At 43.8% G+C, this 26,820-nt stretch overlaps 1 protein-coding gene across 6 annotated transcripts in view; it reads right to left on the minus strand.

Annotated features, from left to right (window-relative positions):
• Positions 1-23,620, minus strand: part of GRIK1 (glutamate ionotropic receptor kainate type subunit 1) — a 172,809-nt gene extending 149,189 nt beyond the window's left edge. For all 6 annotated transcript variants that reach the window (XM_030019954.2, XM_030019951.1, XM_041124867.1 and 3 more), the window contains exon 1: positions 23,364-23,620. In XM_030019954.2, the coding sequence (XP_029875814.1) occupies positions 23,364-23,493 (130 nt within the window). In that variant the 5' untranslated portion in view covers positions 23,494-23,620. The remainder of the gene's footprint in view (positions 1-23,363) is intronic.
• Between the last annotated feature and the right edge of the window lie 3,200 nt (positions 23,621-26,820).

The raw sequence follows: 26,820 nt of genomic DNA on the forward strand, positions 1-26,820 counted from the left end.
GACAAGCATAAGACGCCAGGAGTACACCCTTTGCTCTCTCGATTTCATAGATAGCTTTCATCTTTTTGAATAAGACAATGGACTCAGACTTTGTGATTGCTCGTGCCTGCCTTTGACTCGTACACACACACACAACTGCTCCACTTAAAGAAAACTGGCGTTTTTATTCTTTGTGTGGTAAGGCATGTCTCTATTAAAACCCCACAGGACCATTAGATCACTGCATGTTTTACTTCCAGATCCGAACTGAACTTGGCCCCAGGGAAGCATCCTAGCCTTTCCAGACAAGATCAGAGAGCGTGCCCCTGGGTCTTTTTTATATGGGTGCTTATCTTGCTGTTGCATAAAATATGTATTAGAGCATTATGTGTAGCCAAATACAGTTAGCAAGGTTCAAACTTTTTTTTCTCATAAAGTGACCAAAACCCTACAGAACAGGGCAACTGAGATAGCTCCAGAAAATAGGGTGTTGAATAAAAGGTGGGAGGTTGTTTTCAAAGGAAATCTTGTCTAGCAGGTGGGACAACCCACTTTCAGAAAAGTTAACTTTATGTTGGATGGAAGGCCTGATGTTACACCTAATGTTATAAATTACATATGGAAAATTACCACTTCCTTTACATCAGTGCCTACACAGGAATCAATACCTATCTGTAGCTGTATCTCTGGAGGCTAACATCATAGGCTCTCTATATGAAAAAAGTTAAGCTTTGTTCTGTACAAGAAAGTTTCCTCCACAGGCAGAAGGAGGAGTGCTATAAAAAGCACGTTTGGGTGACCTCGGAGTGCCATGTCAAAAAACCGACAATGCCACAGCAGGGTTTTACAGGAGAGAGCTCACCTCTGCAGGGCAGTTAGGGAAATGGGATGGCTTTTCTGGGAGATCAGAAGATGCTGCTTCTCTCAGGGCATCCTTTTCTGACAAAGCGAAGAGAGAGAGCGGAAGAGAAAGCACAGATGCATGCTCCAAGCTGTGAAATTTCTGCTACTGTTGTTTAACTTTGGAATTTTCCTCTAAGAACCAAAATTTCCCATTAGGATGCCTCCAGAGGGAAAAGTAATCGCCCTCCATTCTCTTAGCTGTTTCTTTCCTTTCCTCTCAATAAAACAGCACCTTGTTTAACCATAACTAAAATTTGGATTTGACTGTTAATACTAGGGGGAATGAAGGCTAGCTTACAGCTCAGGCTCTGCCTTTGGGGATGGAGCAGCCAACAGATGGAACTGAGCAGAGAAAATATGATGCAGATACAGAAAATAGCAAGAGGGATACATGCAGAAGATTATCCTCTCCAGTTTATCCTTTTCATTTGTATGGATACATGCAGACACTCAGTGAAATAGGAAAGCACCAAATTTGAAACGGATAAAAGAAAATGCAGTTTGATACAAAGAATAATTAACCTGGGGAACATGTTCCTGCAAGGTGATACTGAGAACTGAGAGTTCAGTGGGATTCAAGAAAAGATGAGACACTTACAGGGAGAATGAAAACAGCTACGATTACATCAGATAAGATGAAATGCAGAATTCATGCATGTTAGTAATAGGCAAAACACCAGAGGGTAAGAAGCTGAGAAAGAGCTTTCTTGAGGGATATCTTTCCATAATACTCCACTACAGGCTTTCTAATTTCTTCCTTTCAAATCTCTAACACTGGACACTGTCTGACATTGAAAACTGGAATGAAAAAGCTCCAGAGGATGCTTATATTTAATTCCTCTGATTTATGTAACATTTTCTGGTGTGAAACAGTGAGTTTCATATGTGAACTGGGGACAGTATGCAGCCCCGTGTCCATAATATGTTATCTTACTCTCCCACCAAAGACCTCACAAAGGGAAGAGCACCCATTTAAACCTTGTATTCATTTACACTGACAAATTACAAAACACCTCTAGCTCACAGAGAGTAGGGAAAACTCTCCAGTAAGTACACAATCTACCTTTTATTTAACATCTGTGTCTCCAAGTGGCATTCTAATATCAGGTTTGTGATCTATGGACAGTAATCTCTAACTGCTCACTGGACTAGGCATAAAGTGTGTCTGGCAATTTCACCATTTGGTGGATAAATATTTGGGGCTGGGCAAAAATAACACAACAGATTCCGACTCCAAGGGGAAGCCCATTTGCTGTGATTTATACACTTACTGCAGCGGATAAACACTAATGCCATCATGATTGCCCATTGTAAAGATCCTGTCATCTGTAGCAACCTGTATTTTCCATTGGGGCCAACTGTTCTATCTGATGATAAGCAATAAAGCTCTGGAAGGTGACTGTAAAAGTAACAGACTGTCAGCAGCAGTCAGAGTTGTCATTGGTTTGTCGCTGCCAGTTATTTGAATTTTTAAGACTTACAAAGCCAGGAAACTTGCAAATTCTTACAATTTGGTCATTTATTTTTCTTATCCTGGCAGAAATACTGAACATCTTTGAATCTTAATACAAAGGCATCCCACTGAAAGGAAAATGAATAAATCCTTTATTCCCCATTAACTGCAAATACATTCTTACACTGTCTTGGTAGTTTTAAAAGAACATTCATGTGACTTGTGAGATGTCTGAGTTCACATTGCAGTGTTTCTTCAAGTTTGGGGCACAACACAATATGCCAGGATGAGAGAAGTGTATTTGAGAATTTCATGACAGTTGTTGCAATAAATCCTGCACTACGTAATCTCTTAAGCATGTTGCATGCTGAAAAGCACTTGAGTTTAACTAGAAAACGTGCATAAACACAGTTCCACATACTTAAGATTATCATCAACCTGCCAATTGGCTCTTATCTAAGATTTTTGCATTCCATTTCCTTTTCTTTATCTTCTTTGTGTACTGGTGCTTGAGCTTATGATGACAGGAGATAGCAAGACTGCAGTAAAGAGCTATTGTAGCAGAACTCCAATCACTGGATCTCATAAAAATGATCACCTTTATAAGGCAAGCCTGCAGGCTTCAGCAGCAGCCTCCAGCTCCAATTTTTAGGGCTATGAGGGCAGGGGAAAGGAGCACAGATTGAAAAATGGTGACAGGCAGGAATTTGGAGGATCATAACGTACCTTAATATGTCAGCAAAAGACTACAGCCAAACAGTACAGTACTGCTTCAGAAGGACTGACATTCCTGTTACCATATGTGGTCCATATATATAAGCTGTGTCACCCTATGCAGGTATCACTGTACAAATGTATCATCTGCTTTCCTAATATCTCCATGTCCTTTCCTGATATTGCAGCAGTCTGAGTCACTGAGAAAATGACACTCAACTCCCAGGTCCTCTTCCACTACTTTAAGTAGCAGAGGACATCATCTCCCTCAACGGCTCTCTGCTGTCTTTGAGAGGGTTTTTTTTCTTCCTTCTAATTCAAACATAGATGTCTATGATGAATATTCTGTGTTGTAAAGGGCTTTTACAGTAAGATGAAAAATTCTCTCTTTGATTTTGTGCTTTACTTGTCATCCACAACATAACACAGAGCAGTGTAAATTTTGAGATGCGTGAAGGATGTAGATCACACTTTTTGAATAACAAACATCAGTGTACTTCTGAACTTCCTATGCTCCTTGATTTCTTCAAACATGTTTCCCTGTAATGAAGAGAAAGCTGAGCTACACTGATGGGCCCGATATTCCAGAAATTGCTATCAAATCTTTTCCCTTTGAAGTCTGTCTACGTCCTGATTGCACTGTCTCTCAGGCTGGAGGGGAAGGAGAGATATTGTTGGCGTAATGCTGTATGGCTTGAATGAAAGTAGCATCCCCTCTTAATCCGCTCTTGCCCCACAAGGAACACAAATCTCCCCAGATCTAATCTTTCACAAAAGCACAAGCTTCATGGCAAAAGCAGCGACACTTTGATTTTGATTATACATCTTCACAGAGTGTAGAATGGGGGAACAGGGGAACCTGTATTTTGGCTATCCCAGATATAATCTACTTTGTGGGTAACAAACGCATCTGATTTCTTTAGCCAAAAACTTTAAGTCCCGCTTTCAGCCAGATTTTCTAAGGAAACAAGGTTTGCAAAATCATGCTATCTGATCATCTCAGTCCTGTTAGCACCAATAATTTAATCACTGGCCACCTTTAGCCAAGTTTGGCAAACAGTAGAGGTCTCAAAGTCATGCAACTCCTACAAATTTTGTAAAAACCAGTTTGAGGAATGTAGTAAATGGCCTCGTTGAAGGAAAAGCTCAAGTTATCTGCAGGTTTGGTCTGCTGGCTGTGTGTCTCTTGCAAACAACACTATTGCCTCTTGCCGCTTGTCATTTGAGGATAGGCAACAGGACTTTGGAGAAAGAGGAAGACCACAGGTGCTGCTGTGGGGAAGAGGTCAAGAAAGAACAAGACAGACAGCTGTGGTTACAGTAACTGTAGGATGGGGAGAAGCAGAAGACAAGTCTGGGCTTCATTAGGTCAGCTCTTCAGCAAATAGTTTGTTTCTTGGACCTTTCTTTCTTTCTTTCTTGCCTTCTTTCTTTTCTTTACTTGCAATATAAGCATTAGTATGTCTCAGAATAAACGCAGCATTATTATCCAGCAAAAGGGATCTAGCAGTAATATTTTATTTTTTAGGATACAGTACAAACAAACTGAACAGATCCTGATCCTTGGATGATGTAAGTTCATGTGGCTCTTTGGAGGCCAGGGACCACTTCAGATTTATATCAGACCTCACACAAAGTATTCCTGTGTACTTAGAGATCGATAATGTGGGGGAAAAATTAAAATTAATAAATTGTACCTAAGTCGTAGCACTGGGTTTTATATGTTCACAGCTGTCTTTCCTTTCTTTGAGTAACACACTCCTGAATCCATCCAGTATGTCATGAAGAATGGCAGAAGCTAATCCATCCTAAAATACAGAAAGCACCATTCCTACTAGCTATAGGAGTGATTGAATGACCTCAGAATATTCAGGCAGAATCACAGGCCATGGGGACACAGAGACCCCTGCACCATCCCAGGTGTGAATACAAAGGAGATTTTTTACTTTGTAGCATACCATTCAGGGCCTTTTTATTTCACTTTGGCTCTCATCAAGTAGAAACGTGCCAGGCTGCCTGCAGTTCTCCAGTTGAGAGCAGGTTTCACAAATGGTGGGAGCTGCCTGCTGCCCCCCTTCATACAGGGAGCTTGCTGCTGGTGACGGGGGCTGTGTCCCCTGTGGAGACTGATGCATTAATCCCTGGCTTACCTGCAAAGCTCACCAGTTTGGGTTCCTTCTCTCTCACTCTCATTTTTATAAGCTGTTTTGCCAGATTACATTTAAATATGACCCTTTTAATCAGGTTACTCAGTATAATACAAACAAAATTATGATGAGATGGATGCTGTTATTGCATTACCTATTTTTATCTCCATTGATTCCTCTGTATCTTTCATGAATCACCCTATTGAAAATGTGACAAGTTTATGTCAGTCACAACAGGACTGTAACAATATTAGCTCTACCATGAATTCAGCGTGACACCAAAATTGTATCATACTTGACCTTATTTGATATATTCGTGTACTGAATCAGAAGCTCCGTGCTAAGCTGCACAAAGCAAGGGAAGATTCTTTCCTAACAAGACATTCTTCTATATAAATAGAGGTTTGTGCTTTTAGTGTTTGCTGTGCTAACTCCAACCATGTGATCGTATGTAAATAATAATGCTGTTTCTAGAAGGTGTGGCTAGAAGACATTCCAGCTCTCCTGTTCAAGCCTGTTTACAGCACCATCAGTAGCTGGAATAACTTCCACCTGATAGCATCTGTTCTTACTATAAACTAGTGAATTTTGGCATTCTTTCCATGCCTCTGCTTTGGTGAGAACAAGCAGGGCAGAGAAGAAAAGCTTCACAAAAGTGGGAGACCTTGCTAAATCAGCAGCTGGAGAAAAAGGAAATAGGAGGAGGCCTTTTACCATTGATTTCCCCAAACTAATGGAATCCAGAACCTTTGCAGTTTGGATGAGCTCCAGTAAATTGCCCAACTGTTTTCTTCTGTCAGAATAATACACTTGCCAGAACCTCATCACTATAAACTGCTATAGCTCCATTGACTCTGGGAGAGGCAGAGCTGAAGTAGCCTTCGGGTTTGTTGGGTTTTTTTGGTTTTTTTTTTTTACCCTGAGAAAAAGTGGTCTGTCACTTAAAACAAAGGACAGAGAATCAGAAGAGATGATTTTGTACCCCATTTTCTCACAGATTTTCTGTAAGAACTCAGATAAGAGCGAGGGCTTGGTTTTCAAAGAAGTTTTGCAGTTAAATCTGCTAAAGATAGGCAGTTTCAAACTCACATCAGTCAAACTTCCTGGAGAAGCTGTATGTGCAGTCACTGGACTTTACCTGTTGCCAATGAAGTTTATAACAAATTGACTACTATGGAAGAAGGACCAAGTTTTGAATCTTTGTGCCCACTTCCTTCAGCCCTGCCATAAGTAGGAAGTCATTTTAAATATGATGTATGCTGAAGGAGATTCCCAGCACTACTTTACTTAATAGGAATCAATGTTTTAATTACAAGCCATACTTTCAAGGGGTTAAATCAGAAGTATGGCTGACCATCACCTCTTTGTATCCCACCTGTCTCTCTTTTAACTTAGAGGAGTACTGAAGGAACAGAGTTGTGTGTATTAAAATTATAAAATGTGGAACTAAATATGTTGAATATTCCTTTTAAAATGCTTCTTTGATTCTTGTTAATTCTCCAATATGGATTAATGCAGCATTGATAAGATATAAAAACTGACAATTTGGCATGAGCAATAACTACATTTCATTCAGGTTTTTCCTGTGCATTTGGAATCCTGGGTCAAGTAATCAATGAAGAGAGTTTACTAATATAAATTTACATCCATATTACTTCATTATAAAATACCATTAATCATTGCATCATTCTAAGAATTGTAATAAAATATGCTCTTGGTATGGCAAATAGCTGAGTTGCAAATATAAAAACCAGGAATTCTAGCATAAATTAAAGCTCCCCAGCAAAGTTTGCTCTGCATCTTCTAAACTACCTTAGTTATTTAAATTATTTAAAAATTCTGTTTCTTACTGTGCAAATGCATAGTCAGCTGGTATCACTGAGCAGCTCGGTCTCCCACCTAAGAAACTCCAGCCCTCACAACAGCAGTTAAAAGCCATTGGAGAGAAGTAGCTTGTTGTGGTTTAACCCCAGCCAGCAGCTAAGCATCACACAGCCGCTCAATTACTCCCACCCCCCACCCAGTGGGAGAGAATCAGAGGGAAAAAAGTGAAAGTTATGGTTTGAGATAAAGACAGTTTAATAGGACAAAAAGGAAGAAAATAATAATAATGATAATAATAAAAATGACAATAATAATAATAAAAGAATTGGCATATACAAAGCAAGTGATGCACAATGCTCACCAACCGATGCCCAGTTAGTTCCTGAGCAGTGATCCAACCCCCCAGGCCAACTCCCCCCAGTTTATATACTGGGCATGACGTCACATGGTATGGAATACCCCTTTGGCCAATTTGGGTCAGCTGTCCCGGCTGTGTCCCCTCCCAACTTCTTGTGCCCCTCCAGCCTTCTCACTGGGTGGGCATGAGAAGCTGAAAAATCCTTGACTTCTTAGTCTAAACACTACTTAGCAACAACTGAAAACATCAGTGTGTTATCAACATTCTTCTCATACTGAGCCTAAAACATAGCACTATACCAGCTACTAGAAAGAAAATTAACTCTATCCCAGCTGAAACGAGGACATAGCTTCACACTATTCTTACTAGAAGTTGCTAAAAATGAGCAATACCAATATAAATGCCAGGTAAATAATACTTCTTAATCTTTCCACATCCTAGTTGTGGTGAGTTGACCTTGGCTGGCTGCCAGATGTCCATCCAGACACTCTCTCACTCCCCCTCCTCAACAGGAGAGAGGGAGAAAATTAAGATGAAAAAGCTCATGGGTCAAGGTAAAGGCAGGGAGATTGCTTAACAATTACTGTCATGGGCAAAAGAGACTCAACTTGGGGAAAATTCATTTATTGCCAATGAAAATAGATTTGGATAGTGAGAAACAAAGACAAATTAAAGTGCCACCTTTCCCCCTTACCCCAGGCTCAACTTCGCTCCTTCATTCCCAACTCCTCTACCTCCTCCCTCCTGAGCGGTACAGAGGTGATGGGGAGTGGGGGGCTGAGGTCATTCCATAGCAGCTCCTCTCTGCCGCTCCTTCCTCCTCACATTTTTGCCCTGCTTCAGCATGGGTCCTCTCCATGCTGCAGTCTTCCAGGATAAACCTGCTCTAGTGTAGGCTCTCCATGGGTCACAGTTCCTTCAGGGCATATTCACCTGCTCGAGCCTGGGGGCCTCCACAGCTGCAGTGTGGATACCTGCTCCAGCGTGGTCTCTTCCAGAGGCTGCAGGGGATCCCTGCCCAGGCACCTGGAGCACCTCCTCCCCTCCTCCTTCTCTCCCCTCAGTGCTCACAAGGCTGTTTCTCAAGCTTTTCCCCTCACTCCTCGCTGCCGGGCAGCGTCTTGTGTTTCTTTCTGGGAGCAGTTTCAGTAAGTCATAAGCATTATTTCTGAAGTTTTTCTTTTCTTGCACATGATACTTGTAAAGCAATATGTAACCCAGAAAACAGATCAAGACTGACTCTGATGAAGTTTCTCTCAGAAAAGAGGGAAAATGCTAAGGATAAGTACAGCTGCCCAGAAACAAGATTCACCTGTTTACTAACAATGCATAACAAAAATCTAGCACTCACAGAAATACTCAGGACAAAGGTTCATATAACGGCTTCCTGAAATTACCTTTATGAGAAGGAAGGAAAGGTGGGATCTCATCATCCTTTTGCTTATGGACTTGAAGAAATAAATCAGTACACAAGTCATCTTAAAACAGTAGCTGTCATATTAATTTTCTGGATTTATAAAGAACAATTATCTTTTCCCTCATCACCCTTTCTCATTATCTTGCTGTGTAAAGTATTTCAATACACTATGGAAAACTGGACTAACTTTTGCCTACATAAAATAGGCTATGAAACACCCTGATTAACACAGAAGTAATCTGCTTACACACAGAAACATTCCCATTTAAAGCAAAGAACCAGAGGGCATAAAGTATATAGCCATCTAATTAGTAGAAAACATTTTCTTTCCCTTCCTCTGATTTTGTGCTAACCCCAGCGCTCCTGAAAAGGTTGAGACGTATGCTGCACGCCCCAAGTGTCTCTGCTGAGGGAGAACCTGACAGGGCGGATGTAGCCTCGACCCACTCACCCAGAAAAATGCCGCCTGCAGCAGTCCCAGGCATGCTTGCCAGCACTGCTTTCTCTTCAACGGAAAGGAGATGCTGTTGCTCCTCCATGCACTGCTCCTGAAGGAAGGGGAGGGTAGCTGCCACGGGGGGAGGAAATGAGGTGCCATGCTACCGTGTCTCCCCCTCCACTCCCCCCATGAACGTGATGAGGACCACACAGAGAAGAGGCCGCGGGGAACCTCAGCGCCGGTGCTCTTCCCACGTTGGTTAACATCCTCCGGCCCTGTGAAGCGTCTGCACCAGATAGTCGTGTTGCATTTTTGAGCAAGCAGCGTTTGGGGCAGCTGTAGTGTCTGGCTTTTGTGTGCATGTGTGCATACGTGGGAGACAATTCATAAGAGGAAACGGGACTAAATTCATCCTTTTATACAGAGGCAACAGAACTGTTTGCAACACTCAATCCTATTGCTAGTATGTTGCTTTAAAGGAGGCACCCACTTAGCTTCCTCCCAGGGGCCTCTGTTAGGCACAGAAGGAAACAAACACAGATGACATCTCCCCACATTGGGAGAGCTAAGAGAAGAGGGCTGGAAGCCAGGAATTCAGCCTGACAGAAGCATGCATCTGAGTAAAACAGCAGTGCATAAGTATTTCACTTGGATGCTGCAAGCAATTGTTTTTTTAAAACACATCCGTGTATCATACATACATCGGGCATCTACAGGAGAAGGTCTACGCAGATGAGAAGATAAATGTTTCTTACTAGTTTTCCTTCATGACAGCTCTGATTTCAAGATGACAGCATAAGGATTACAGTTTCCCAGACCACTTGCTGTTCAGGGCACATCCCACACTCACTCCGTCTGCAGATGCTTTTTAATGTCAGTACATGGATCAACGACAGGATGTGGTCCCCAGGGAACAGCCTGGCACCCTAATAGAAAAAAGAGAGGCTTGGGCAGCAAAGTATGCAGGGAGCCATGCTGATGCAGGACAGATTCTTCATTTCAAAGAGAAAAATCTGCATTCTTCAGAAAACAGTGTTCAAAAATTTAATCTTCACTCAGTTCAATGGAGCAGCTTTATAATTTACAGCACCAGATAAAGCTAGAAGATGTAATGTGAAATATCTGAAGCAGTTCTTCCCCTGTATTAAAATGCACCTTGGGCAACAGAGCCTTAACTTCTCTTAACATATGTTTCTAGCAGATAAGTAAACAATTTGGACGTGAAATGAAAATTTTCAAGATAGTTACAGTTCGAAAAGCATCAGCTCATATTAGACTTCAGCTGCGGTGCCCCACTGATAAGTTTTTGGGGTGGTTTGGCATAGTTGAAAGGAAGCAGCTTCAGAAGAATAAAAAGCTTTTTGTGTACAAGTTGTTGGATCAGAGATAGCAAGAAGAAAGACATCATTTCTACATCGAAATTCTGAAAGTGGCCTTGGTGGCAGAATTGAATTGTACGCCAGAGCACGTGGCCAGATGAGCTGAGGATCTCCACACTCAGAGAGAGGGGAAGCAGAAACAGAGGGGGCAAGGCTGGGAAGCTTAAAGGTTCCTGCACAGAGAAGCAATCCACTCAATGCATTGAGCTGCATCGACATTCGGCTTCCTTATAACCACGGACTCCTTTGGCTTTGTGGGCAAAATCTTTAGTCACGTGCACGTTGAACTTTGCGTTCGATGGTGTCCGCTTGGCTCCGTGGGGCTTTGTGCGCAGCAGCGAGCTGTGGGTGAGCGCCAAGGTCATCCCGACACCACCACCGCAACGGCTTCGCGGCAGATCACAGACTGGTAAGTCACCCCCAGTGATTTTCAGCACAGTCACAAGCTGAGCGGTCTCTTTTCAAAGCCCCAGCCTCATGCTGGCTTATATGCACTGGATACTAAGCCTTTCTCTGCAGCAAGCCCCCTCTCTGCCCAGACCCCTGCACGGGGCTTAGGGGAACGCGTGTTACGGACAAGAGTGCTGTGTGTCCTCACAGGGACCTTCACCAAACTGTTTCCAAATGGAGAAGCAGGAAACCTTGTACTTCTTTCTGCACCACTTGGCCATTAGCAGACAAACAAACGGAAACTCGTTCAAGAAAGAACAAATGCCCGTCTTTAATGGGTTTATTTAAGCAGACCGAGCTCCAGTGAAGGAAACAGCACATCACTGTAAAGATTGTAGTACTTCACTGCGCAACATGTAAGGAGAAGAACAGCCCGTGTTGGCTTGTCCTAGCAAGCGTGTTTCAGACAAGCCAGACTGCCCTGCTGTCAGCGCTGTCAGCACTGCCACCACCCTGTCACTGTACCTCGAGTTTCCGTCGTCCTTCACCAGACAATGGACCTGAAACTTGGACCATACAGATCAGACCTGCAAGGCTGGCAAGGCTCATGCTGGCTGATGACTTAGGCGCTAAAAGTGCTTCACCCCAGCAAAGGCAAAAGAGCTTTCCCACAGGGGAGCTTCACCTCATCTTTTTTAAGCATTGTCAGTAACACCTTGCAGCAGCTGTTAATAAGAAAGAACTCTAGACATTGTCCACTACGCAACCTTGTCTTTAGCTGCTTATAACTCTGTCAAATATTAGCCATCTAAAGCAACATTTCCCCTACCCTGTAGCTGTCTCAGACTGAATGCAGGAGGTTTTAGCTTTTCCTGAGAATAACCAACACTTTTTTTTTTCCCAAACTACAAACATTCTGATAATCTTTTCACCAAGAGTGTTTTCACCCAGAATATCTTCATTCAGGGACTTAAAATTTGATGGCCTGGTGCTGCGAATGCAGTCAGTGACAGCTTTTTACCGATGGCCAGGTAAGTACCTACCATACCCGTTTGTACGATGCACATGTTGCCCAGAGCTGCAGAAACAAGGCTGTCCCTTGCCTGGTTTGGCGCCTGCAGCAGTATGAGCCAGGAGCCCGCGTTGCCCCTTTGCTGTGCTGTCAGCCAGCTTCGCGTCACCAAACACCTCTGGAAAAACACCAGCAGAAGTGTGTCTCATCCTTCTCTAGGGCCCGGTCCATAGGGAGAACAGCCACATCTACTGGTGATGGGTGGCACAGGTCTCCATCCTGCATTGCGCTAGCAATCCTTGCCGTGTCCATAGGGCCTGAGGGGAATGTTCCCAGGGTTTCTGATTGGTTTTTACACAGTGATAGAGAATTATACCAAAAGCTTTTTATATGAACATATAAGATTAAAAAGTGAAACACCAGAAGATGGAAATATCAAACTAATGTTGACCGAGCAACTTCAAAATCCCATCTTTTGTTACCTAACTACATACATTATTCTTCAGGATTTCTGCCTCATTTACTGCATTCTTTTACTATAGTCTTTTGCATTTAATATTTTTAAGTATGGACAAATAAATTGGGGTTATAGCGTTCTATTAACAAAGCTATTTTGTTTAGCCTGAGCACAGTGTATCATACAAAATGCATTTGAACAATCAAAAGGGAAAATAGTACAGGAGTGACTCCATGTCCTTCTTGCACCCTGTACAAGAAATTTACTCATTCATCTCCCAGTCCAACAGACTATCAAAGATAATCTGTTTGATTTTTAAGTCATTTCCTATGCTCTTTCTGAATCCTAAGATAAATAAAAGCATTCAAAAACAAAACATGAAAATATTTTGATCAGAAATTGTAATTTTGTCTCCAAATTGCAGGGAAGAATTCTTAAGTGGCTTACTAGTAGTTTCTTTAACAGTTCTCAGTAGCTTATTACTATATTATTTTACGTGGACAGCTATCTTACTATCCACATGAGATTGCTAAAGTTATTCATCATGCATTTTGACTCATTGGCCAATCTGACAGTGACTGACAGTCTCCGGAAAAGTATAGTACAGCTAAAAAACCTGACCTAACTTTTAAACAGCTTTCTCTGTGATACTGCCATAATCAGACAGAGTTTTACATATGTCACGCTGTTGCCGCAGCAACCTGGCCTCCTCTCCTCTGACTACTGATAGGGAGTCTCTCAGCGTGACATGGACTCAGATGTCTTGAGATTAATCTCTTGGGACCATTCCAGAGAAATCGGGATTAATTTGCAGTTCCTCGAAAATGAAGTAACTATTTCACGTAAACTACTTTTCACATTCCATCAGGACTGAGCTTCCTATTCATAACCTTTATAGAAATGACTGGGTTGGCACAGGGCCCCCAAGACATTTAGGAGAAAGCCGTTTGCACAGCGGGAAGGAGGATTAAAATGGCTTTGGCTTCTCTTGTATTTTTTCTTGAATGTAAGCAGAGAAAAGGTTATTTTTGTGAAAGCAAAAGTTGTATTTTGGGGGTTTTTTTCCTCCGGATGTTTACATCTCAGTGCATCTAATTTTCATTTCTCTGTATCTTCATCAGGGATGAGAACTGAGAGAGTGAAAGCAAAGGATTGTAAGCACTGAGATGTGTACTTCCTGAAGCCAGAGTTAATTCCTAGCTAGCATGGCTGTAGAATTTTATAAGGACACCTGAATATTTGATGAAGACTTCAACAGTTTTGATAGCACAGTCTACATCACTGCACATGGCTTCAATGCTCTGAAAGCCTCTTTCAGACTGCTTAGACCCTTTCTTAGGAGAGAAGAGGGAAACATGCTAGAACAAACATGATGCAAGAGAACGAGTCAGGCCAATTCACATGGGTTCCTGTATTTGCCTGGGAGTTACAGCCTAGTAAAACACTTAACCACCTTGCCAATGTACATAATACCCTTCTAGAAAGGGCATAAATAATAAAATGTTTCTGTATTCAAAATATATATAATTACAGAGGGCATGTGTGCCATAGTGGAGTAGTCCATGGGAGTGCCAAAATGGGGAAAAAAATTTGAAATTCTTCTGTACCCTATATATGTCCATCCCTTGCTAAGATTTACCACAATGATCTTCAGCAGAACACCATTCTGCTGAGCAGATGTGAAGCCGGAGGCTGGAGGACATGGCAAACCATGCTGAAAAGATGCTCAGAAGAAATCTGAGCAGTGAAAAAGCACTTCCAGGGGCCATGGATGTTGATAGCCTCTGAGGGGCTTCTGGCTAAGGTCAGATACAGCACCTAATACTTGGCCACTACCCAAATTGGGAGAGGAAGGCACATGCTCTGCTTCTTCAGAGAATCCTCCAGTGTCAGGGAAAATCTTCAGCATTGTCTGCTTTGCACCGCACATCCAGGGCTGACCTCCAAGTAGGTGCAAACTGTTCGGGCCATAAAACACCCACTTATAAATTGTTTAGTTAAACACATTTGGGCCTCTGTAGCAGCGACACTTAGCACTTCATACTACTGATTTCCAAAGGATCTATGCAAATCTTCACCTAATACACAAACTATAAGAAAATATCAAAGTTGTGATGCAGTGGACGGAGGTCTAGGGTGATGGCACTCGAGAGACCTGGAGTCACTCCCAGCTTTGCCACAAGTTTGCCAGCAAAACACTTCAGTTATCTGGCCTTGGCTTCCCCAGTTGTAAAATAAAACTAATTGTATGTGCTTTGTGAAGTACTCTGAGCTCTGCTGCTTCAGAAGATCTCAATGTTGTTATTATTCATTACAATTCTTGTTAAAATATGACGCAGTTCATACTACATGAGACAAAGCAGTAAGGAAACGAGTTCAATACAACCTTTCCTCACATGGTAGACCCTAAAAGCACCAATTTCCACGGATTTGCCTTCTAATGATATGATCCAAGAATAAAAAGTACATACAGCTTTTCTTCTCAGTACTGTCTTGCAGAATTATGCTAAAACCAATGTATATAATCCAGCTTCCCCTAAAGATAGCACAATTCATAGTAGTTGTTCACTGTTTAATTGTTCTACTGCATTACAATATACAATAGTAGTGTTACTATAGCTAGGCAAAGCTATAAAGAGGGAAGGCTCGTAAAGAGAAGTAGCATCCTTTGATTTACCTGTTTAGAGACATAGCTGTAAGCCCAGATGCGTGGGTTGCTCTTGCTATTCGCTGCAGGAAAGCAGAGAGTTAGAAACCTACTGGCTTCTGTGTGCACTCTCAAGGACCATGAAGGCCAAAGCTCTCAGGCAGCAGAAGACACTTAGCATTAAAGAAGTAAGCAACTAAAGTAATACTTAGGATATGTTGGGCTGACATACAGACTGCCATTAACTGCAGAAACAGCAGTGGCAGATTAGGCAAGCCTAATTACTCACCTGGGGATCTGGCTTGCATGCTGAGGACATTAATGACACATCTCCCTGGGAAGGGAAGGGGAGGTGATCTTTAGCAGAAGTGAGTGGCAGCAAGCGCCATACAAACATCCTGGCAGGACTCCGCTCCGTCGTTCATCCCAGGGGAAGGGGAGAAAAAACTTGTATCTTCAAACATTTTTTCTTCTTTTCTTATAGCTACCTTATGTTATTCTTTTAAAACAGCAATTTTTTTCCAAACCCTTTGATCCACAGCATACACTACTGTTTTTTCCTGCTTATTCTGTCCAAAACATTTAGAACTGAAAAGCCTGTATTACTTACAGTGTAGTGACTAGCTCTTACTATATTTTAGCACGCTTGATCTTTTAAAAAAAAAAAGTGTTGGGTTTTTGTTAGTTTTGGTTTGTTGGGGTTTTTTTTCTCTCTGTAGAAGAGCATGCAAAACCACACTGATTTTAAGGTTTCAGTGGCGTACCACTGAATTCAGGGAGGGCTCTGTTCCTTCTCCATCTGAGAGCCAAAGCAAAGCCTCAGCAGCTGTGGTAATGCTTCTAGCAGAAATGTCACTTGGACATAACGGCTGTGGGAAGTTTCGCTGCTCCTTCATGTGTAGGTAGGACAATGAGTTTCATACACTTGCTCACTCAAAACAAACTCATATTTCTGGAGGTAATTCTGTACTCTGACTGTCACTTCCACCTACTCAGCATTGCACCAGGACCTTCATGCCATTTCACAATATGGAAAGATGGCTGGACTTGAACCCCAGCCAGAATCAATGTGCTGTAAATACAATTTTCCTTGAAATAGACCAAGTTTGCATGTGCAGATTCAATGGCAGAATGTGGGAACAATTTAAATGCTAACAGAATTTGTAACGCTCCTCTTTTAAACTTGTGGTGGTGCACTGTGAAAGCCCAAAGGAAAAAACAACTAGAAGGTGTAATTGTAAAGAGACAGATGGACCCAAGAAAAGAAGCTTAAAACTGAGCCTTTGAGACCACTTCTAACTCTTTGTCCATACTGCTGGGCCATATAACTGACTCAAATTGCCCAGTGTTTGTGTCACCCTAATTTAGTGCCTCAGTACAGATGAAGCTGTAAAGATAATACAAGGAACCTTCTGCACTGTCAGAGGAACAAAAAAACCAAAACAAAACAAAACAAGATACTTTAGCAGCCCTATCAGCCCTCTAGCTGAAATGAAAAAGATGCCTATTTGGAATAAAGAAACAGTTTTAATTTTGAATTTTGATTTTGCTCAGTAAAAGCAAATTCATCATTTGAAAGCTAATCATTTTCTAGATAATGCTGGATCACCTTCAGCAGAAAGAGAAAAAGAGAGGAAAGGGTAATAACATTCCCACTGCAAAGCTTTCCCAAAATCATAAATTCATTACTGCAAACTAAAATCTAAAGTCAACCAAAAACTAGGACATACTGGGCTGGCAGGTTACAGATCCAAAGCTGTGGAGTAAAACTAATCAGTTCTTGGATAGGATTTTTTTTTTTTTTTTTTTTTTTTTTTTTACTGCAGTACAATCTATAGTCTAGTTGGTCAAATCAAGCCTTTCTGAGAAAAGAGGATTAGAGGCAGTTGTTTAAAATACTGGGGGGGGGGGACACACAGGATTTAAGCTTTATTACTGACCAGGATATACAAAACAGACTGTAATGAAAAAACAGTATTGAGATTGTACTTGTGGTCTGAATGGAAAATGTTAAGCGAAGACAGGGCCATATGGAGGAGCTTATAGTTACAGCAAGAACTGATGTTGAGGCAAATGCCCTCTGATTAAGTAAAATTAGGTGTTATGGGAAAGTCGGAGGAATTTTTTAAAAATTATTACACCTGAACACTACAAATAGGCTATTAAGCAAGAAATGAAATTCAGAGAAATTTAATTTTATTTTAGTTATAAGGATTGTTCCTCCTGCAGTGATCACTGTACTCTGCAATAAATTGTTAATTGAAAAAGTACTAGGTTAAGTATCAACTATTTTTGTGTAAACAAAATAGTTGACAAGAAATTCTTACCCTTTGGCAGAATTTCATCCATTTCATTGTTTTGAAGATTTCATCCTGTATTTTACCAAAATCTTAACTGTCTGAACTGATGCACATGCGTTACATAAATGCATTTGAAGCCCTGGTGAACCACAGCAGGATGTCCTATTTATCTGCCCACCTGGAGCTCACTGCAGCACTATGGACCTATTTTGCACAGGGGCACATTAGGATACACCTTGCATAAGTTAAGAGAAAATAATAAAATACTACAGCACAGACATCAATACCTTGGCTTGTCTTCCATTTCATTTTCCTATAACCCACTTGACTTTTTACCAAGATAGCTATGTGAAATTTGCCATAGTTAACCACATATCTTTCAAGATGTGAAACGCAGGACTAACATATCTTCATGATGTATTTTTTAAACATTTTAATCTCCCTTGGTACTATCTAAACCATTCTAGCTCTGGTCCAAGCTAGGCAAATCCAGCCTTGCTTCCTTAGTGTTCATTTTCTGGTCTCAGGACCTTTTCTTTGTTGTTCTCCACCAACCTTTACTGAAAGTGGTCCAGGACGGAATCAAGTCAAGCTCAGTGTTTTTGTTAATACAGCCCTGAGCAGCTGGCTGCCTGCTGCATAATCATCAAGCCACAGTATTATGGACTATTTGAAGACTATCATGCACTTTCACAGCTCATCTATTTCATGCTAAAGCAGACATTTAGGATGCAGGTATGTTCTGACAACAGAGACGCAAACCACCAATTTTCTGGAAAGTGAAGGTCTCCTCTATAGTTTCTTCAAATCCTGAGCAGCACTTTACACCGCCCCAGCAATAAGGACGCTCTGGCCACGGCACAGCCACTCGGCAAACACCCTTACTGAGGCGCCAAGAGCTGACAGTGCAGCGGGTCACCGCAACGCTGGCAAGCTTCATGCACTCCACGACCACCATCGCTCAGCCTCGGGAGCAAGCTCCAGAAGTGCTCTGTAGAGTGCACTTGCGTAAAACAAGAGCTAAAGATGCACAGGACCTGATTTTGTTGGACCCTACCCATCATTAGGAAGGGTGGTAAGTAGATAGATCAGTCAGGGGAATTACAACAGTTTCATCATTCTCAGTATATTAAGTATGTCCAGGCAGCTCTTCAGGCAATTTAAATGGGCACAGCTCCCTTGAGTTCAGTAAAAGGATGCCCATTTACATCAGCTGAGCGCCGGCTTCACGACTTTTTAATATTCCCCAATGGAGCAACCCAGTACAGCAAATACCTTCTACGGTATAAAAGCCTGGAAATAAAATGCTATGGAACCTGAAGTAATCCACCCCTCTGCATCATCAAGCCTAAATGGCAGAACACGAAGAAATCACCGATGAGATTTGGATTTTAATGATTTAGGGTGAAACCATGCAGGTCATTACACTGTCAAGTGTTTTCCCTGAGCTCCCTATATGCATTGAGGCTGCTCGGCTCCACTGATCTTTCACTGCACTAGTATAGACTTGCTGGAGTGCCCTGCTAAGGTGCTGGCAATATACTTTTCATCTGCCTTTTATAGGGTATTTTTAACTTGATTAACCATGTAAAGCATACAAGCCAAATGTTGCAGTCTCACACTTGTAAAGTGCTGTCAAACCCAATGAGGAGGGAGATGCATAAAAATTAATGTTTGGGCCTTTTGGTAGCAATCCTTTAGAAATATTTGTAGTGAAATAGTTTTCTGTTAAGTGTAGAATGAGGAAATTTATGCAAATTATTACAGTGAAATGATAAGCCACAACATTCAGGATCTGGTGAACAAAATGTAGTAAATGCTTCATCATCTAATGATAGAAAATGCAGACCCACTTCCTACAATATTATGGAATAGAGTAACTTGTAGACACCTAGTAAGAAATACTTTTGAAAATTAACATTTTTAATGTGCAAATATGATAGAGACTTTCGAAATACATTTTTTGCCATGCCACACTAATAAAACTTGAATGTGTATTAATATAATTCCCTTCACAAAAAAAAATCTCAAAAAGAGTTGACAAAAAGTAGCAAATTTGCAGTGAAATGAATTAGGTTTTTGTCTTTATCATTCTCACAATGTGGGAATGGTAATATCATGCAGGAAAAAAACTCACAGCTCTAGCCCTGCTTGGGGAAATATAGACATGTATTTTGAAATCTATATTGAAAATTTCAACTTATTAGAAAATAATATTTTGCAGGTTAGGTTGATTTATGTGTGTCTGTTTTAAATCTATATTTCTCAATTGGAGAGAAATATTATGGGCCTAATCCTGCATATTTGAAAACACAATTCACTAAACCATTGGGAATTTTCCTTAAGTAAGGAATAAATCACTGCAGAGTATGAACCCGTACTTAAATATTCCACTTAACTACAGAAACACACAGATTACTGAAAATTACTTCTGGTATGAACTGAAGGGCATCTATTTCATCACCTAAAGCAATTTCCATGAAACCTAAAAATTATTCATTTGCTCATTTTCAGGAGTTGTTCATTTTAGAGATTAATTCCAAGATTCATCCAAGTATAACTTCCTACAGGTACTTGTTGAAAACTGCCACATTCTCTTTTTAATTAACTCCAGTGATATGTTAATAACTTGCATAGTTTCTCAGCTATTGGTTAATTCTAATCCAGAGTGTAGCTTGAATGACTACCATTTATAAATTTTCATGTAATATCACTGAAGTATATTCTTATAACCTAGTCAGAAGTTGTAATGGCCTTAAGGACATACAGTAAGAAATGAGAAAGCTCTGCATCCAGTATTAATGAATAAATTTGTTGCTGCTGAGTTTTCAGTGCTTTGGAAGCAGTTTCTGCAACTTAGCACCTGCTTGTCTTAACTTATATTCTTCCTTCTGTTATTTGAGTTCATTTATTTTATACAAGTGGTACAAGTAGGATAAATAAGGAGGTTAGGTTGACTCAGTGTAAAAACTAGAAATTCCTTGGTATTAAATCAAAAATATTAGGGTCATGAACTTTAAATATACCTTTATATAATATAGTCTAGTGGGTTATGTGTAGATAAAGATGGTATTTCCTTGGACAGCTCTATTAGTTCATATATCAAGGGAAAAGCTTTTTAACATGAACGTGAAAGAAATACTCAATAAGACACTAAAATTTAAGTATTGTATTACCTGAAACTGAAAACTGTATCTTATCACAAAATCCATTATTTTTATCCTAATGAGTTAGTTTTACCAGTCATATTGCCATCCCTCATTTTCCTGTTTAGAGGGCTAGAAAAGTAGTCATTAGCTAGATGCTGAGAAATAGCTAGAATTTCTATCGCTCACATGTCCTTTCTCAACTAATTAAATACCAATAAGAGAATCCATTAATTTGTATTATAAGCTAGAAAAATAAATAATAAATCCAAAAGCTCCCTAACAGTGGAAAATGCAATTAAACTACTAGTGTATTAATTCAGGTGCACACTGCTGCACCATTGTATAGCAGTGCTTTCCTTAATTAACTAAAACCTGCAGAAGAAAATCTGATGGCTTAGTAGCATTTTCTTCACTGTCAGAAATGCTTCGGGATGATTTTATTATGTTATGACAAAGAGTGTTGGAGGAGTTATTGCCATTACTTCTGTTTGTCACCTCTAAGAGTGACAGATTCCACAGAGAAACTTGCTGCTGTTAACGGATGTGAAGGATTAATATTTTATAACATCATTACTTTATAGGCAGGATAACTATAGCAATAAGAATACATTTAATATTTTATGCATTCACAACCATGTAACACACAAGGAGCATTTATTCTCCGGCAGCATCTCTTTGGATGTGTATTTAGTTGCTGTGACTGAAAGCTGAGCAGTTTGTCACACTTATCATTGTTTATATTGTGGTGGAAGTAACAGAGTCGAATCAGTATTAGGGTACCATCACTGCACGCACTGATGGAGTGAATCCAAACCAGAGATACACACAGATCTTGCAGCAGAGATTCTACAAACCACGCAGAGCAATTTTAGGGAAAAGCAACGTGGGCAGCTGCCTGGGAGCCTCCTCGCTAGACCAAACAGAAGCAGCAAAGCAAGTTATGCAATGGGGAGGTTGGCAGAGGGAGGAGTGCGTACCCTAAATCTCTGCCTGGGTCCCTGCAATGCTGATGCCAGCTGTGAAGCCGAGGTTTCATCCTGCACAGAGCTAAGCATTTAGACTACTTTTGAGGAAACATATTTCCCTTTAAACTCTGGCATGCTCCTTTTACCCTTCAGAGGCTATTCCCATTAGAGCTAAGCAAGTTAAGGCTGCCTAGTAGCAGTGATGATGCTTGTGTATTTTCAAAGCATCCTGCTGTAGCATGTGGCTAAGTTGTTTGAACATGGTTTACTTTCTTCCACAAGTTTCGTTGGCCCTGAATTTACCCACCTGTGAGAGCACAAAGCTTTGTGTTTCATGTGTTCTGTGCGTGTGCACAGACATTCATTCCCCTCGGCTCCAAACGGGGCACGGCTACACTGTGGTGGTGGTGAGCAGAGAAACAGCAAACTTCACCCACATCCCATGAGAAAAAAGTGAGCAGACACTGAATATGGACAGTTATGAACTTATTATAGATTTTCAGCTGCAAGGTGCCGAGTGCCTTTCGGCTCTTCTTCCCCTCTCCCTTGCCTTTGCTCAGCACTTTGAGGGACTGCGCCCCTCAATTTATTTAAATGTTTCAGTCATCGGGTCCTTTGCTCTCTAGGCATATGAGGAGCCTTCCACTCGGTGTTTAAAGGAGCACTCATGTGAGGAAGGCTGAGCGGGCTTAACGCTTGCCAGGTCAAGAGGCATCAATCTTTTACTCCATACAGGAACATGCCTTTAGGAATGCATCTCCCTGGGTGGCATAAACAGCTTCTCTTCTCTTTTTTTTTTTTGCTTCAAGTTCAGTGTTTGTCAAGCAAAAGAGGGATAGGCAGAGAAACAGAAGTGTGACAGATTCTGCCTACGTCTTTTCCACAGTTTTTCCTAGCCCCTAACTCTTTTGATACTTTGTATTCACCGTCTCACTTGACTGACACAAGAAACCCACTGTAGGGAGAGAGGCTTCCTGTGAACTGAGCCCTGTTTCCATGGTGCAGAGTTTTCTGCTTAAAAATAAATTCCTGTTTTCTGGGGCTACACGTATGTACAGCACTGGGGGAGCTCCCCCAGCCCAGGGTTCGGGGCCGAGGTCGAAGGAGGGCAAACACATCCCCCATCCTAAAAGTTCACCCTTCGCATGCTACGGCTTCTTGCTCTCCGCTCCGACCCAGGAAAGCTCAGCACTTTTCGGGATGCATTTTAAGGTCACCGAACCATTCCTGCGGCCGCCCCGGCGCGGCGGGGACAGCGGCGTTCGACCGGGCTCCGGCGCACTTTACACCCGCCGCCGCGGAGCGCTTCAGCGGTGGGTGGGCGGGCGGATAACACCCTCCTCGCCCGCGGCCAGCCCCGACCGGCTACCGGGATGCTCGCCCCGGCCACGGCACCAGTCCCCGGCCCCGGCTCCAGCCCCGGCCCCGCTCCGCCGGGATCCCCGCACCCAACTTCCCCGCGTCCCGCCGCCGCGCACCGGCGCAAACTTTCGGGAGCGTCACCCGCGGAGCTCCGGCAGCGGAGCAAAAGGGGCAGGCTGCGCCCCGCTCCCCGGGCGAAAGCCCCGCCGAGGAAAGCCACGGGCCGGGGAGGGGGGGGGCAGCCCAGCCGACGTCGCCCGCAGCCCCAAGCCCCGGCGCGGCGGCTCCCCGCGGGTTGCGCCGAGCCCCGCGGGAGGTGCGCGGGTCCCGCCGCCCCGGCACAAGCCAGCACCCGCGCAGCGCCCGGGGCAGGAGGGAGGGGGAGAGACCCGGAGCGAAAAGCCGCCGGCGGCGGGAGCCGGCGGTGCCCGCGGAGCGGAGCGCGCAGGGCCCGCGGGCGGCACTCACCGATCCGCAGCACTTGCTGGCCGCTCCGGGGCAGGCCGGCCGAGGCGCAGAGCAGCACGAAGAGGAGCGCCCCGCCGGCGCCGCCCGGCGCCGGGCACAGGGGCCACCGCGGGCCGAGGGCGCTCGCCATCCTCCGCGCCCGCCTCAGTTCATGCCGGGCTCCGTGGGTGCGGGGCGCGGGCGGCTACCCCCGGCGGGGCCGGCTGCGCGCCGCCGCTCCGCGCCGCCCGCCCATGGCGCGGGGGTTCCGCGCCCGCCGCCCGCGCTCCCGCCGCCTGCCGCTGCCGCGCCGCGCTGCGCCGCCGCCCGCGGCCCCGCTGCCCTCGCCCCCCGCCGCGGCCGCCGGCGGGAGGGGAGGGAGGGGACGGGAGGGGGCGGCTCCTCCCGCGGGGCGGCCCCGGGCGGGGCGAGGCGGCTGCGGGGGCCGAGCGGGACGGGCGGCGTGGCGGGGCACCACGCACACGGGGAGACACACGCACGCACACACGCGCACGCAGGCACACGAAACTGTCCTGCCGCTCCCCGGCGCGGCCGGGCCCGCGCTGGGCGGGGGCAGGGGCAGGGGCAGGGGCAGACATAGGGACGAGGGCAGGGAGAGGGGCAGCGATGCTCCCCGCCCCCGGTCCCGCCAGCCCACTGGCCCCGCGTTGTGCTAGGTGCTGTTCCGGCCCCGGCGGGTCCCTCCCCGCAAGGCTGAAGGCCCCTCCTTGGCCTGGGTGAAGCTTTCCCACACAACACCCCCGCCCCGTGCCCATCAGCCCCACAACTTCTGCTTTTTTACCTCCTGGTTGTAAGGGGGTTTGAAATACAGACAAGAGGCGAAGCTAGGGCGGGGGGGGGGGGGGGGGGGGGGGGGCGGGCTGTGTGTGCGCAGCTCCCTTCTGGGGGGCCAGGCATGGAATAAGGCGATAGTGCCCAATATCTGGAGGCTGAGGGACACCCGTGGGGACAAGGTGGAAGGAAGGCAGCACTTTCTGCAATGTGTTTGCTACCCTGGACCTCTGCAACCCGGTGAGGGACAGCAGACGTGTCCCCACGGTGCATCTCCCCAGATGTGGCAGGACCCTCAGCAGGGGGACCGCGGGGCTGCTCACCTGGGATCAGGAATTCACAAAGTTCAAGTGATGAAAACTCAAGGCCAGTTTTGAACCGTTGGGCACAGGGACCATAACACTCCCCGTCCTTGACTTGGCCAGCTGATTGCTTTTTCCCTGTGACTTGATGTTGTCAAATTATTTTTAAAATCTCAGTTTTAAAGGTTCAGTGAAACTCAAAATGCTTCACTATAAAGTAAACATATGGGTCCTGAGCTGATCTGAAAAAAGAAAAAACATAATAGGAGAACGACTCCCACCTAGCAACAGAACTAAAATTGCATAGCTGAGATCCAAAATTGAAATAATTTAAATTTGTTTATTTTGTATTCCTCTCCAGTCTAACTATTGTTCCAGAAATTAACTCCTCGGAGCAGTTGCAGCCCATGCTGTAGTGCAATGGAAATGCAGGCGTCTACATTACATCTCCCAGTCAGTCTCAAATGTTTCCTGAAAAGCCTGCCTCTACTGTTTACAGAGCAATTCAGGATGTTGAGGAGTTCTCACAAACGAGATTCCCAGCCTGGTTACTAGTTAGTGCCCCACTCTACATTTCTTACGGCACGTTTTACATGCACCTCAGAGAACTTTTGCCCACCATGTTTATATTTTGTTTGTTTACCTCAGAGACATCCTTTCCTTAGGAACAGAGCTAAATCCACCGGCAGGCACAACCTCCTCACCAGCCCCCAGGGAGGGGGGCTGCTACGTTTCCCGTTAGCTTTCATGCCTCGTCTCCTGCTCCCTGCCACGGTGCCGGCCCGTAGCTCAGCGCATGCCTCCTCTGGGGCCACCGCCGCCCCGCAGCTCCGTGTGTCTGCTGCGGTTGTCGGCATCGCTGCTCCGGCCCTGCGCCCGCTTCCACAGCTCTGCGTGACCAGCCGCCCCCATCTCCTGTTCCTGCGGCGTGTCCCCTAACAGAGGGTGACAGACAGGCTTAGCCTGCACCCTCCTCACCTGTCTCGCACACATCACACCGGCTAAAGGTGACAATTACATTAAATCACTCGCATGGTTAATAACGACAGCATACGCTCTCGTGTAGGAGGCAGAAAAGGAATCTGTCAGGCCACCCTGGACTGGACTGAATGGGTCGGTAACTTTGGCACAATTTTATAATCTGTCATTGCCTTTCAAATCGCTGTATGTGCGAGAAGGCGTACATCTCCTAATCCGGGAAAATCTCAGCCACCAAGCAATGGCTAATAACAGCTACCCTTCAGGTACACGTTCATCCACTGTACAAAACTGCAGCAGAAGTAGCTCTGACTGGGCTGGCAAGTTTCATTTTCACAGTCACGCTGGCATGGCAAATAACAGTGATAAACCAGCAAGTACCGGTTTCCAAAGGGAAGTCATGTTAGTTCCACCTGACTGAGAAATGGTACTATTTTGAAGGAAAAAAAGGAAAATATTTCATCAGGAAAATACACCTACTGATACTTTCAGAACCACTTGTCCTCAGCGTAAATGGGCTCCTGCAAAAGTCAAAGACGCCTCAGCATTCGTTTCAACGAGATAAGAAGTTGACCAGAACTATATGCTTTTGAAAATACCACTGGGTTTAGTCTTCTGCTTCTCTGAAGCCCTTAAGAACATGGACTGAACAGAATGGGAGAACTAAGAGCTCAGTAATGACTGCAAGAGGGTGGCAGAGGTCTGTGGACACTTGCTACCAGTAGTAGAAACCTGAGCAGCTCAAACTCTGCTAACCCCTTGTGGCAGGAGTGGTGCACAGGAAACTTGAAAGAGGTAGTAGCGTCTGCTCCAGGGTGTAGCTAAGTGTTACCTAAGTTGTATTCCACAGATCCGTACATAAAGAACAATGGCTTTTAAAAAACTACAGTTACGGAAAAATTGAAATTGGCTCTAATGCTGCAAAGACTGGCCAAACTTTAAAATGAAAAATAGTCCGTTTGCTATTGTGAAAGATCTTTTTTGCCCAGTTTTTCTGGTTTTATTTCTGTATATGACCCCTGTGTCCTGTACTGGTCGGAGCAGACATGAAGTGAAAGGTTGTGTTTTCACAATTCTTCACAGGAAAACTGGGGAAGAAGGAGAAGTTTTTTAAACTGCACACTTTGAGATTTAAAACATTTCCTCTTCTCAAAATAGTTTAAAAAAAAAAGTTTTCAAATTAGAAAGTGATCATTTTGAAGCACAAAAGGACAGAAAAAGTTTTAAACTGATTGAAATTTCCCTGGAAGTATCTTCCAGGTTTCTAATTTTACAATAAGCACTAATCCATATGGCTCTTTTGTTGTTTGCAACATAGTAAATCACCCAGTAAACTTTATCACACAAAATCATGGCATGCTTTATAGGGAGTGGTGGTTTATTTCTGGCTGATATTTTAAAATGAG

This window comes from Aquila chrysaetos, chromosome 7 (assembly GCF_900496995.4).
Source record: "Aquila chrysaetos chrysaetos chromosome 7, bAquChr1.4, whole genome shotgun sequence".
Taxonomy (NCBI): Eukaryota; Metazoa; Chordata; class Aves; order Accipitriformes; family Accipitridae; genus Aquila; species Aquila chrysaetos.